Source organism: Sardina pilchardus, chromosome 5, assembly GCF_963854185.1.
Source record: "Sardina pilchardus chromosome 5, fSarPil1.1, whole genome shotgun sequence".
Classification (NCBI taxonomy): Eukaryota; Metazoa; Chordata; class Actinopteri; order Clupeiformes; family Clupeidae; genus Sardina; species Sardina pilchardus.
In genome coordinates, this window is record NC_084998.1 from 4766855 (window position 1) to 4780539 (window position 13685).

The 13685-nt window shown below is 39.9% G+C and overlaps 1 protein-coding gene across 1 annotated transcript; it reads right to left on the reverse strand.

Moving 5' to 3' along the window:
• Positions 1-9488: 9488 nt before the first annotated feature.
• Positions 9489-13598, reverse strand: ube2b (ubiquitin-conjugating enzyme E2B (RAD6 homolog)). The gene is made up of 6 exons (XM_062536028.1): positions 13443-13598; positions 11849-11929; positions 11597-11622; positions 11053-11142; positions 10858-10946; positions 9489-10418 (listed from the first exon to the last, which is right to left on the reverse strand). Exons 1-6 carry the CDS (start codon positions 13484-13486, stop codon positions 10290-10292), a joined length of 459 nt encoding a protein of 152 aa, XP_062392012.1. The 5' UTR covers positions 13487-13598; the 3' UTR covers positions 9489-10289.
• Positions 13599-13685: the final 87 nt, after the last annotated feature.

A 13685-nucleotide genomic window follows, 5' to 3' on the forward strand; every position in this document is an offset into this window, starting at 1 on the left:
AGAGACTAAACATAATGGTTGCTCTTCGGTAACACATCCAAAGGCTTATTCCTAGAGTTTAATGATAACAATAGACAAATTGTCTTTCTCTACAGAGGGGTCTCATTTCGTCACCTTTTCAAATGTAGAGAAAAGAAGCGCTACTTCTGAATGACTCGTTTTCCTATTATTATTTTCTGTTAATAAGTGATTCCTCACCCTTGGTCACAGACAATTCATCTCTGGCTTGCAGCAATGTTACCTAAAGCCAACTGAACAGCATGATTCCATGACTCACTGAGGCAGACAAGCTGAATTTGATGGACATTCATGCCAATTCTAGGATACTCTACATCACACACACACACACACACACACACACACACACACACACACACACACACACTGACTTGTGCTATGAGAGGTTATGGGCCATGTCTGTGTGACTGCATGTGTATGTGTGTATGTGTGTGTGTGTGTGTGTGTGTGTGTATGTATGTATGTATGTGTGTGTGTGTGCGCGCGCTTCACATCAGAGTGACAAGGCACTGATAGGTTGCTGCAGTTCATTCATGGATGACACACCCCCCAATGGTAAGGTTGCTAATAGGACACCACTGCCCATGTGAGCTTGAGATCTACTTCTCAGCCAATCAAGGGAGACTCCCTGCTAGCACACAGGCTCACATGCTGTTTCTGCATGAACACATAACACACATAACCAGCTCTGCCGCTCGCTCTCTCTCTCTCTCTCTCTCTCTCTCTCTCTCTCTCGCTCTATAAATGGTGAAAGATGGAATCAAAGATTGATCTCAAACAACTTCATAAACACACAGAGAGAGAGAGAGAGAGAGAGAAAGAAAGAGAGAGAGAGAGAGAGAGAGAGAGAGAGAGAGAGAAAGAGAGAGAGCAATAATTGGCAAGAAACGCTGAGGACAGTAAAGGCTTTAGAGATGGCGTAATAAGATGGCTAGCCTGTAGGAAGAAGGTGCTTATGCCCCCTCAACAGTGAGTCATCTCCTGTTACAAGACCAGCTGGAGCTGGAAGTCAGGCTGTCACTACAGGGAATATAACGGCACCCGAGATGATTCTAAAGTAATTGACTAAAGGATACCATCCATTCTATTAGATTGATCATTGAGCATCAGAATATCAAAGATTGTAGATGAATTTGCGAGTAATAATAAGCAAGTCAGTATGCCTCAGTGCGAATCCGATTAAAAATACATAGATAAGAGGATTACTGCAAGATATACCTTTTTTGCAGTCAAAATTAGATAGTGGCTTAATACCTTGAGGGAGTCCGACTTCTATTCATCAGTGTCGTGCTTTGAACCAACACAATTCTGTATTTTAGGTGGAATTCCGTGTGTCGCATCAGGAAAAAAAACGTAAATGTACTACTTGTTCCCGAAACTATCCTAGGCACATTAAAATTGGGAAAGAGGATGCAGCTACTCTCGTCATGCGCATCACAGATGGTGTCCGCCCCCCCTCCTTCGCGGAGGGCAGAGCAGACTTTTCTGAAGGTAAACAACAGCCACTCCCCCTACAGACAGCCCAAGACTGTAACGGCAGATGAAAAGCTGCGGGATTCGAAATAACATGCAACCTTATCCTGCACCTACACTTCATTTTGAAGACAAACATGCCATGTCCATAAGACCGTTTCCTTACATTTCAGGTCTGCTTACTCGATTGTAGCTTAATGCGATGGAGCTAGCGACTGCAACTTACCCAGCCTGAGCAAACCCACCTAAAAACGCGAACAGGATTTCTCCTGACCACCATATGTTCAACAGCGAATAAGTGGCTGCTTTAACATAAACCAATCCCAGTTAAATGCGTCCAAAAATCGACCAATTCTGTTGATACTACTAACCCAGCTGCTCTGAAAAGGAAGCGAGAGGCAGCCAACTCCGACAAACCGCACAGTCCTGCTTCGACTAGGTTTCTCGCGTCAAGCAGGATACGCTTGCATGAGCCTTGTTAAGTTGGTTAAAATCTTAAAATGTGCGTGCTCGTGGGGAATTATTCACATTAATACAGTCGTTCTGATTAAAAGTGGCACTATAGCGGTTTGTTCTTCCCCTAATTCCATTACTTCATACAATATACAGTTTAATAAACGCCAAATATACATACACTTAAAATCATCGTTCGCTAGCTACTTTCGGAATCGTACTGGATGAAAGTTAACTGTCTCTCAAACAATTTTGGACCTCCATTTAATATTGTCATCTGACCTACATGCATCATCTATGAACATAAGCTAACGTTACCGCTGGTCTGTAAGACAAGTGCGTGCAACCTCCCCGCTACAACCAACATTAGCAAGCTCAGTATAGCATTACATAACTTGTGAGTGACCAACAGTAGCAACACACATCTTTACCTTGGTTCCAGTTTACTGTAGAAAGTATAACGTCCTCCGTCCTGGACGATGTCGGGTTATTAGGATACCATTTGAAGCTATACACATGTAGCTTCAATGATAAGTCACTAGTGAAATACCAGTGCAGCTAGACAGCTAGCTGGTTAGCCAACACTGACTTTCCACGTTGGTGCAAACGTTAGTTTGAGTCCAACTGCTGCTGTGACAGCACGTAGCCAAGATGCTCTCCAAAGAATGAAAATTAAAGTCCTTACGCCAGTCTTGTTCTGCTGGAGGATCTATCCACGACTCAACACATTTTCTCTGAAGACTGCGACGAACGGTTACGCAGCCTTCGTTTAAATAATATTACAGTTGCCTGACTTTCTCGGGGTATCACGCGTAATCCAAATTAGCAAGCTAATGTTATTAAATCGAAAGAACCAGCAACCTCGCTTGAATCCGTAGCTTGTATTAGTGTAAAGCAGGCTAGCGTGATAAGCTAACTAATTCAAACTGCAAAACCATGTCGCATTTCGATGGTATCAGGTTTAGTCTTGTATCCATCAGGTAATGTTAATGCAAATCACATGACTCTGACTCTCTCAGATTAATTGAAAGTGTATCCAGGACGATATTTTTCAATAACTAGAAATAAACCAGAGGCTAACTAGCTAACGTAGTTTCGAGACGTTCTGCTTAAAAAACATTTCGACTTCGTGGTTTCTTCCTCTAGCTACCTCATTCGTGCTCTCCTTCGTATGCGATTGCACACTACGTTACAGGCATACACACTGAGTCTTGCAACCTTACAACAAAATAAGCTCATACTTAAAACTCTTTTGGCGCCATATTAATGACGTACTTAGAATTCACCGTTACAAACAACCATACAACAAATTGCCTACCCTCTACATTTCTAACCATGCACAAGCTACAGCGAAAACAAAACCAACTTTACGTACCTGTCAAGTTTCTTCAAAGAGTGATAGCAACCATTAAGATAACGTCAACGGCTTGTCGAATCAGTAAATGGGGCGGTTCGTGATAGTATAACCGTCCATTTTACATGGAGGACGATGGGAGCGGGTATCAGCAAAACAATTCTGTATCTTTGCTAAAAGAAGTTGCAGAGACTGCATACGAAATAACGTACTGATCAGATCCACCCGAACTTTCTAATCAAACACATGCATCTTTAGTTCCTGTATGAGACTACTGACGTTGCGTTACTTTAACACTCCTATCGTTAAGTAATATGCTCTTCCTCATAGTCGTGTTAAGGTAGGTTCAGGTGCGCAGTTCATCTTGTCTATTAAATCTCACAGCAATTGCATATTTTTTAGTACTCAACTGAGAAAACTCATCATTTGTGTAGGAAAGCAGAGATGACGAGGAGCCAGCACTTATAATGATGGCCAATATGTATCTATGATTGTATGCATTTATTTATTTATTTACACACACACACACACACACACACACACACACACACACACACACACACACACACACACACACACTGTATAATACACAGGATTTTTAGGCTACAATGGCCGCTGGCACAAGCACTAGGCTATGAAAAACTTAAATGCCTCTTGAAAACATCATCAAAACATCATCATGTTCAGTAGGTCACATATGTTGCATTTTTTAATAATTAATAACATTCATGACAATAATACATTTATTTATTTTTGATATAGGCAAAAACTACATAGATGAAATGTAAGAAGTTTTTTTTAAATATTATTATTATTTTTAAGAGGAGCACTTTGACACATCTCATTTGTAATGTTATTCACACAGCAATGGGGCACATAATTAAATCAATTAATGCAGCTGCGTCCCCCTTCCCTAATGACCTCCATATCTGTGCCTAGGAATTGTGTGTGTGTGTGTGTGTGTGTGTGTGTGTGTGTGTGCGTGTGTGCGTGTGTGTGTGTGTGTGTCCCCTCTGAGGTGAGATAAATGACAAAGTACCAGGTTTTCTTGAAATGCAAACACGATTGGACTAAATGTGCACACAACTTGTGTGTGTGTGTGTGTGTGTGTGTGTGTGTGTGTGTGTGTGTGTGTGTGTGTGTGTGTGTGTGTGTGTGTGTGTGTGTGCGTGTGTGTGTATGAGAGAGAGAGTGAGAGTGCAGGTAGTCTAGCCTTTTTCCCCTTTGTAGCCTATGTGATGGTTAGGACCCTAAAGGTCGTATACAATGGGTTTACATCGCCCTCTGTTGACCAATAGTTGAAGTGTTATTTCCGTTTGTTTGCAATGTATACGCTTGGCCGCCACGTGGCACTGTCTGGAAATGCAATGTATAAAATCATGAGGGCACGCATGCGCTGAAACCATGGCTGAAACGTGTGTTCGCATATTATACAGTCGATGGTTAACCCAGTCAGTTTCAATAAATGCAAAATATAGTTAGCCTAAACAAGACATTGTTTTACATATTGTCCAAATAAGCAGATAGTATGCGGAAATTTGGTATTATTGTTGCTTTTGTTTGGGATCCAGCTCAAATAGTTTTGAGCATAGGGCCTACTGGTTTAAATAGATATTAAATTAACTTAAAAAATAAACATGTGAGACAGCAGCTAATTCAACATCTTGAAACTGAAGAGATGCCTCTGAAGTTAAATGATACTTAAACTTTTTTAATACAACTGGATTGTGCCTGGAAAGTGTGTGTGTGTGTGTACGTGTGTGTGTGTGTGTGTGTGTGTGTGTGTGTGTGTGTGTGTGTGTGTGTGTGTGTGTTTGTGTGTGTGTGTGTGTGTGTGTGTGTGTGTGTGTGTGTGTGTGTGTGTGTGTGTGTGTGTATGTGTGTGTGTGTGTGTGTGTGTGTGTGTGTGTGTGTGTGACCTCTGAGGTAAGATACAAAATATCAAGTTTTCTTGCACTCTTATAATGAATGTGTAGTCCCATCTGGACACACAGATGAAAAACAACACAAGTTGTGTTGTCACAAATGCAAATAGGATTAAATGCATACAACAGAGAGAGAGAGAGAGAGAGAGAGAGAGAGAGAGAGAGAGAGAGAGAGAGAGAGAGAGAGAGAGTCTGTTGTGTAGACCGGTGGTTCTTAAACATTTTGGCTGGCGACCCCTAAAAAAAGCATTGGCCATGCCTCCACTGCTCACCCCGTCCTGGTGGTTTAAGGTTTTAGCTTGTCTTCTCTAGTTTTCTTCCAGCTCTGGCTGGTCTTTGCTAGTGTAGCGGTTTGGGCCAACCGGTGGGCATGCTAGCGAGGCCATCTGAGGAAGCTGGTCATTCTGGTGTGATATGTCTGCTTGCCATGTGATACACAGCTTGTTTAAGATGCTCATGCTGGTGACCAGCCTGCCAAGCTTGACATTATTGGTATAAGATGGTCTTGCTGGTTTGCTAGAATGACCAACATAAGCTGGCAGGCCAGTTAATGTAATATAAAACCAGCAACACCAGCTAAAATGACCAACTCGTGTATGACAAGCAAAACCAGCTGAATTACCATCGCAAGCTGGGTAAACTAGCAGCAAAACCTTTGCAAAAACATACTGTCAACCAGCAAGCTGATCAGGCTGTTTTTTGTTTTGTTTTTTTTTCCAGCACGGTCCCCCCTATCTCTCAAACCGGATCAAATTAATTTCACTGGCAGAGGCAGAACAAGTCTTCACTCATGCTCAGCTATAGCTATCACCAAAGTTGTGTGTGTGTGTGTGTGTGTGTGTGTGTGTGTGTGTGTGTGTGTGTGTGTGTGTGTGTGTGTGTGTGTGTGTGTGTGTGAGAGAGAGAGAGAGAGAGAGTGTGTGTGTGTGAGAGAGAGAGATCTGAGGTGAGATGAATTACAAAGCATGTGTTGACTTAATGGTATAGTGCAGGCATCACCAAATGGCGGACCGCGGTCCGGGTCCGGACCCAGTGACGGTGCTGTCCGGACCCGTTGAAATTGTCGGCCTAATATTATCAAAGTCGTCCGTAGCTAAGCCAATCAACTCGATTGTTTACCTTTCAGCAACAGAGAATAGGCCTAGCGGGAGAGAGAGGAGATGAGAGAAAATGGCTTGCTCAAAAATGATGGTGAAAACCGAACTTTTAAAGATGAATGGACGGACGGACCAATACGTTCGTGCTGCTGTGAATATGCGCTGTGAAACTGTGGCGACGTTAGCGTGCGTCACTGAGATCAAACACGGGTCGTTAGAGGAAAGGTACACGCAGAAGTCCGCAGTGAGGGCAAGTAAAACTTGAAAAGCACTCCGAGAGCTAACAAACAGAACAAACGCAAACCCCGATGAAAACATTACTTTCCTCGGCGGAGGTAGGATAATAATTATCAAATTGAAAGCACACTATATGACAGGTCTACTCGTGTGATCACGCATGCATGTACAGGCAAATTAGTGTTCGTTAAAGATTGCGTGGATTTTGATGCAACACAAAAGAGCATTTAGCGATGGGACAGCAGCTGTGAATGAGTGCTTAATGCGGCTGCAGAAACTTTACAGATCCCATTGTCAGCTTCAACAACAAGATTCAAGAACATCTGAACTATTAGCAGAGGATACTAGAACGCAGTATGCAAAGGTCTTTTTTTTCTTTTCTTAAAGATCCACTTTTATTTTATTCAAAATATTCGGAATGTTTTACATTAGGCCTAGGCTGCTTGAAATAGGCCCTAAGTTCAGGCTGCTCAAAGTTATTTTGCACTTTATATTTATTCTATTCAGAATAAATTCAGTGTCTGTTGTCTGTCTTTCTTGAAATGTAGGCCTAGTAAAGACAACTACAGTATTGTTTTGCATCCAAGTACCATTCAAGTGAAGACTTTTTGGTATGTTACAAGCATATTACTTTGAAAACACTTGAAATGTAACAATAAATTAAATAGGCCTAGAAATGTACATGCATTATTGATTTTATTAACTTCAGGGTAGCCTACACTATTTTCAGTGACAATTTAAGATTCGGACCTTTGCCGGGAGGACATTTTAGTAACTGGACCTCTTGGAATTTTAATTGAATACCCCTGGTATAGTGTATGTGACATTCACGAAACCATATTATTGGATCATGAAGAGAAGTCAGGAAAATAGCACTTACTTATTCCACTCCATTTCAGCAGGTGGCGGTAATGCGAAATTCGTTGTTTGCCAACCATGATACATTAGAAAAGGAAGAGCGCATGTTCATTCACTGTAGTTCAAGACTGAACGAGAAAGATACAATGGCCTCTGGAGATGTCGAAGATTTTATTGAACAAAACAGGCAATTGGCTGACAGTGTGGAAGCATATCGTTCAATATCAGAGAGTGACAAGCATTGGAAATCAAGAAGAGAGTTTATCTTGAGGAATATAAATGATTACGAGGATCCTCACTTAGATCATCTTCTCGCCTTGTCCATGGTTTGGGCAAACAATGTGTTCCTGGGCTGCCGGTTAGAGAAAGTTTTACGAAATATTGAATTTGCTGTCATATAATTTACGCAGTTATTCTGATACTGAGTGTGCTTTATTTTTTTTGCCACAGGTACAGCACGGACATCCTCGACAAAGCTCGCGCTATGGCAGAAGGAATTGTTGTTGAGGACGCTCCCGTGTTCAAGACCAGAGACGAGATAATGCAGCAGCAGGTAGGCTAGCTGCGAGATACATTTACACGAGAGCTACAATTCAGTAACTGTTCATTCACGGACTGTTACTTTGTGCAGAGTTGCGCTCAAACTGATTCTAGCCTTTACTCTCCTGCTACCACACGGGGTTGTGGATACTGTTTGTCCCATAGACTATGGTTTGACCAAATTGATAGAACTAGCATTCACTAGCAAACTGCTGAATAAAATGTGCATGTATCAGTGTTATTGGGAATATAATGGTGAGAACAGATCATAACGCCAATATGCGAACTTATTTAGCGCCATGTCAACACTGAACGGTTGACGAGCTTCTGTTATGTCTAGTCCTGTCCTGCCAGTTGACATGATCACAGACTCCAGCTCAGAGTTCCCAAGTAGGCTACTGCCACTGTTTTCATAGTTATTTGACATACACATTACATTAACATTTATTCATGTGGCAGATGCTTTTATGCAAAGTGACTACAGCAATAGAATAACATAAGCTACAGTGCAGAGGAGACCCTAGCTCGGAATTACGCAAAGATCCTTGATTACTAACCCTCTATGAATTACCACTGCGTCTGTACTAGAGGATAGGACCGACCGCCTACATTATAAGCACTAGTCAAAAGTGTGATAGGAGGAGAAAGTGGTAGAAGGAGAAGGTAGAAGAGGGGAGAGAGGGAGGGAGGGGGAGGGGGAGGGGGAGGGGAGGGGGGGAGAGAGAGTGAGTGTGAGGAGCATGGCAAATGCACATCAGGTGTGTCAGGTTATAAGAAGCACTACATGGCAACTTAACCACATCTTTGGTTGAATGCTTCAGTCCAACTTTGGTTGGCTTAATACAGTATAATTTTCTAGCACATAAATCCAATAATCACCCAGTTTTTATGTAGCTATAGTATATATTGCTCTATGCTTGAAAGCGTCTACAATATCAAAAACAGTGATATTTTATGTTTTAAATTGTACTCACATCAGCAAAATTTTCAGAGTTTGACTCATTTTAGTGCAAATGTAGCTCCAAACTAAGTTTCTTGTGTTTTTTCCAAACCGTAGTTCAAGATACCTCCAACTAACTGTTCAGTGACATTGTTTGTGAATCGTTTATATTTGTTATTGTCACTCACTTTGTTATTATCATTTATTCACTCAAAGTGATACCTGTGTGCAGAGCTTTTCTCTTTAAAGTTCCAATATGGTTTAATGGAAAGAAACATTCATTGCAATTCTATTCTTAAAAATATATACATTTTATTGTAGCGAAAATGAACAAACGCCCGGAACTGGAGTGGATTTGCAGACAACCGGAACAAAGGCACTCATTTCGTGCTGGGAAGAATGAATTGATGATATTCACCATCTCATTGGATTGATCAATTACTTGATGTATTAGCGTTACTTATTTTATGGATTTTTAAAACTCTAGTAGAAATGTTTTCGTGTGTTAACTTTTTTTTTTATAATGAAATGTTCTCGACTTAATCAAAATCTAAATATTTCACCACACACAATAATAAACAAACTCATTCAAGTTGTCTGAAAAATGTTTATTATCTTTATACAGCATATTATATGTATAAATTGTATTTCATATAGGGTAACTTAACAAAAAAAAATACTCAACTTATCCTTTTCATATCATAGACACTAGTGACATTACCCTTACTTTGAAATTACTTTTAAATGACTTCCATTACAGATTTATATTTGATTTGAATAGCAAGAGCTGAATTATTCCCGTTGAGGGTGAAAGAAGGTGCGACTGACTGGTAGCTATTGTGGACGCTATTTATGAATCCAACATTTCACGCAACAGCTAACAATTATTTCACATTCCGTGTCATGGTGTATTGGACCTTAACTCAACTTAAAGTTTGATTAAAGTCACTCTCAGTCTTGGGGACAACTCTGACCACAAATTCAAAACCAACAACAGTAAAAGCTATTTCTTTCACAATATCATGAGAATAATGCCAGTTCATCACTTAAAACAATGTAGCCTATTCTCACCATCCATCAACAACAGTAACAGCATCAGTCCAAAAAGATATATTACAAATTCTGTCTGGAATAATTTATTTCACACCATGCAATAAAAATAACAATAGCACAATATTGTTTGTCTTAAAATTTGTTGGCAAGCATGTAATAAGACCCTACTGATTTAATGTGTGATTTCCCTCAAAATTGTTTACTTGTGTGGCACTTGAGTTCTTTGATGATGATGATGACAATGATGATGTTGACGACTTGATAAACCAATGAGGTAAATGAAAGTTTGAAATATTTTTTTTTTTCCATAAAGAATGATGAGGCACACTTGCACTGTAGTGTTACGAGTCCACCCAGCTCTGCTCCACAATGGCAGACACTCGTTTCTCGTATTCCCGTTTGTTCTCTTGATAAAGCTGGGCGGCCTGACTGTTGGCGGGGCTGTTCGGATTTGGCTCATCCAGCAGAGACTGAATCGTGAGTACAAGAAGACCACAAATGAAGATGGTGATATCGGGTGCCTCTCATTATGCCTCCTCGATCCTCGATGCTCGGTCCTCGAGGGGCGTTCCCACTGATCTATAACTAACACTGGATAGACTATCCCATTGTTTCCCCCCCCATCATTCTTTATGTAGATCAGTGAGGATCGAGGCATCGAGGAGCGAGGGAGGACGTATAAACGCTACATGAAACGCACCCATAGTCTTTACCACTGTAACCTTTCAATTGTTACAAACTTGTTACAAACCTTTCAATTGTTACAAACTTGTTACAATTGTTACAAATTTTTTTTTAAATACAGTTGTATGCCCAATGTTATACATGTGTAATAATCAATACAATAGTTATAAAGGTGTCATTAACATGCTTTATGATACAAAGGCATGATTTGCCAAGATAACCAACCTGGATTGATGTCAAAATGGATGACACATCATAAGTAGGGCTCCAGCGATTTTGTAGAATGTCTAAACATATACTTCCATCTGCATAAACTGTCATTCACAAATATAATGAAAGAGAAACAGAAACGGTTAAAATACCAGAAAATCTATATACCACAAAAAGGCCTGAATGAAAAAAGTACTTTTCAAATCTTACCATTTGGATGAAACATTTTGGAGCTAAATCTAACAGTAGGAGGTTTATTGGGGTACTCTTCAGAAAATTCTATCACAAGCTTAAAGGTTCCTGTGGAGAGACACGCAATAAAAGCTAAAATAACCTTGACAAGTATGCAGAGTATAAATCAATGTTGACACAGCACATATTTGCATGAACAAGTTACACCATAAAATGTTGTAGCTGAAAAAACTAGAGTTGCATGAAAAATAAATGTTGTCAGTGGAGTTATGTTTCCATGTAGACTAAGAGTTCACCTTTAAAACGATGCTGAAAACAGACAGTGCAAACCTATGGGATCTGTGTCTCATCAGCATGTAAATACCAACTTATTCTCCATTTTTCTCCAGGTAACTTCAAATTCCATCATTCAATTTAATCATTTAATGACAATATATTAAATGTCTCTGTTTCAACAGAGATCATGGCAAACTGGCCTAATGTCTATTGGCTAATGCCCAAACTATATTAAACTATAACTAGGTACTATATTTCATGCTGAACTGTATGGCAGAATTCTTACCATCCTCAAATGGCGTCCCCACAGGTCTAAAAACGAAGAAATAACTGTTATTTCTATGAAATATCATATTAGATAAAACAGTACATGTTCATTAGCCTGGAAGCCAGCCCAAATTTCCTCTCCCCCAAGAACGTATATGTTTATAGTTACATTTATTCCAGTAGAAGTTTTATTTGGACATGTAAACAACCTGAGACATGCAAACAACCTGAGATCGTGTAAGAGGAGTGTACATTGTTTTTGATGACTCACCCAAATATAACAGCATTCCATAACATTATATTGTTTTCTGAAGGGGCTCCACTAACGCCAGTTGGGGGATCTTCTTGAAGTCTGTGAATAGAAAAAGGTATGGAAAACACTGGTTAATCTATGCAGCAGGTTCACACATCTGACTGAAAAGGTATCTCTTTGCAGTTCCAGGTATGTAAGCATAGGCATTAAAAAAAAAAAAAAAAAAAAAATGTGAAAACTATCCATGGCTTACAAAAGAAAACCATTCCCTTAACCTGTGGAATGGTTACCAGACATATATAAATAAAAATAATTACGATTTGTCACACAAATACGTCAAAGAATGTAATGTGGCCATAAAGAGACCTGTGGCAGAGATGAATATACTTGGAAACAGTCACACTGTGAACACTGAAAAGATGTATTTTACATTTAGGTGGACCTCATTGAACTCCCTTCCCACACGGTGGATGCCTGCCTTTGCTACCTGAGCGTTACCACACCTAGTAAAATTAATTGTGAACTATACATACATACAACTGAACAAACCATAAATATACCTGGCTTGTTTGACTTAACAATATTCCTTTTGTATGGTCTCACAACTTTTATATTACTTTTGACATGTTCTAATAAGGTGTAGCACATGTTCTTGTATCTGTTACATCACTTGGAGGTGATACCTGATATCAACCAAAGATATAGGCTACAATACAAGATGCGTTGTGGCTCATACCCAACGAAGAATGCTGATCATCCCCAGAGCATTGTTTTTAGGCTACTCTCAACAAGCACAGATGTGTTAGTTTCCAATTTCATCCTTCTTTCTGGATTTACCATTTCAAAAAAAAAAAAAGTGAGACAGCAATTGAGCTCTATCTGTGCATGCAATTACACATCCCAGTTGTTAATTACCCAACATACCAAATTCTTCAGTAGCAGCTATAAGGTCGGAGCAGATTTGACAAGCTGTTTGCTGTTACTATGACCACTAGTTTGTAATCTGCATAACAGCAGGAGTAATCAGGGAAATAAAATGACCTACGTTAGTATACTGAAATAGCACCTTCAAGAAACTGTAAAGCATAACACTCTGTATTGTAAAATTGTAGGCAAGTTATTGACATTGATTGCATAAGTAACCATTTCACGTCAAAGCTACGGCTACTATAACGCTATTAAGGAATCCATAATGAGGTTTGCCTTTGTCAGCTGCAGCGTATGACATGCTATTATGGTTAGACTATTTTGTTAAGTAACGTCAGCAACGTTAGATAGCCTACATGGCTAGCCTTAGCTAGCCGATTGGTAATTGCTATGCAAACGTTAGCCGACGTTTGAGGAATTATTATTGAGGTGTGTATGTTACATGGTATTGCTACACGCCATCCAAATTCATGAGCACATCATCCTCTCGAAAGTATGCCATGAATCTAATACGATCTATACAAATTGACAAACAAACGATACGCCATGATAACAATCGACAGGCCTTTTGTGGCAACACTACGTCCACCAAACTGACTTGCTAGCAAGCAAGCAGGATATGCTGAAACTGCATAGGGTAGGCTACAAGCTTCATTTTCAGAATACTTATTAAAACTGATATTACCTTTTGAAATCTCTCATTAGTCGTCGTCTTGCCGGAGTGGACATGGTAGTAAGGCAGGGAAATCCCTTTATGTCATAAAATGTTTCGACACCGGTGAGATTGAACAGTGGTGGCAAGGCTTGTATTTTTCTTCTCCCAAACAACTATAGTGACGTCATATACTTGCACAGGGAAATGACAAGAGATTCGATTCGATTCGACACAATTCTTTGAGTCTAGTTACTTTGTAACATTAGTAATATT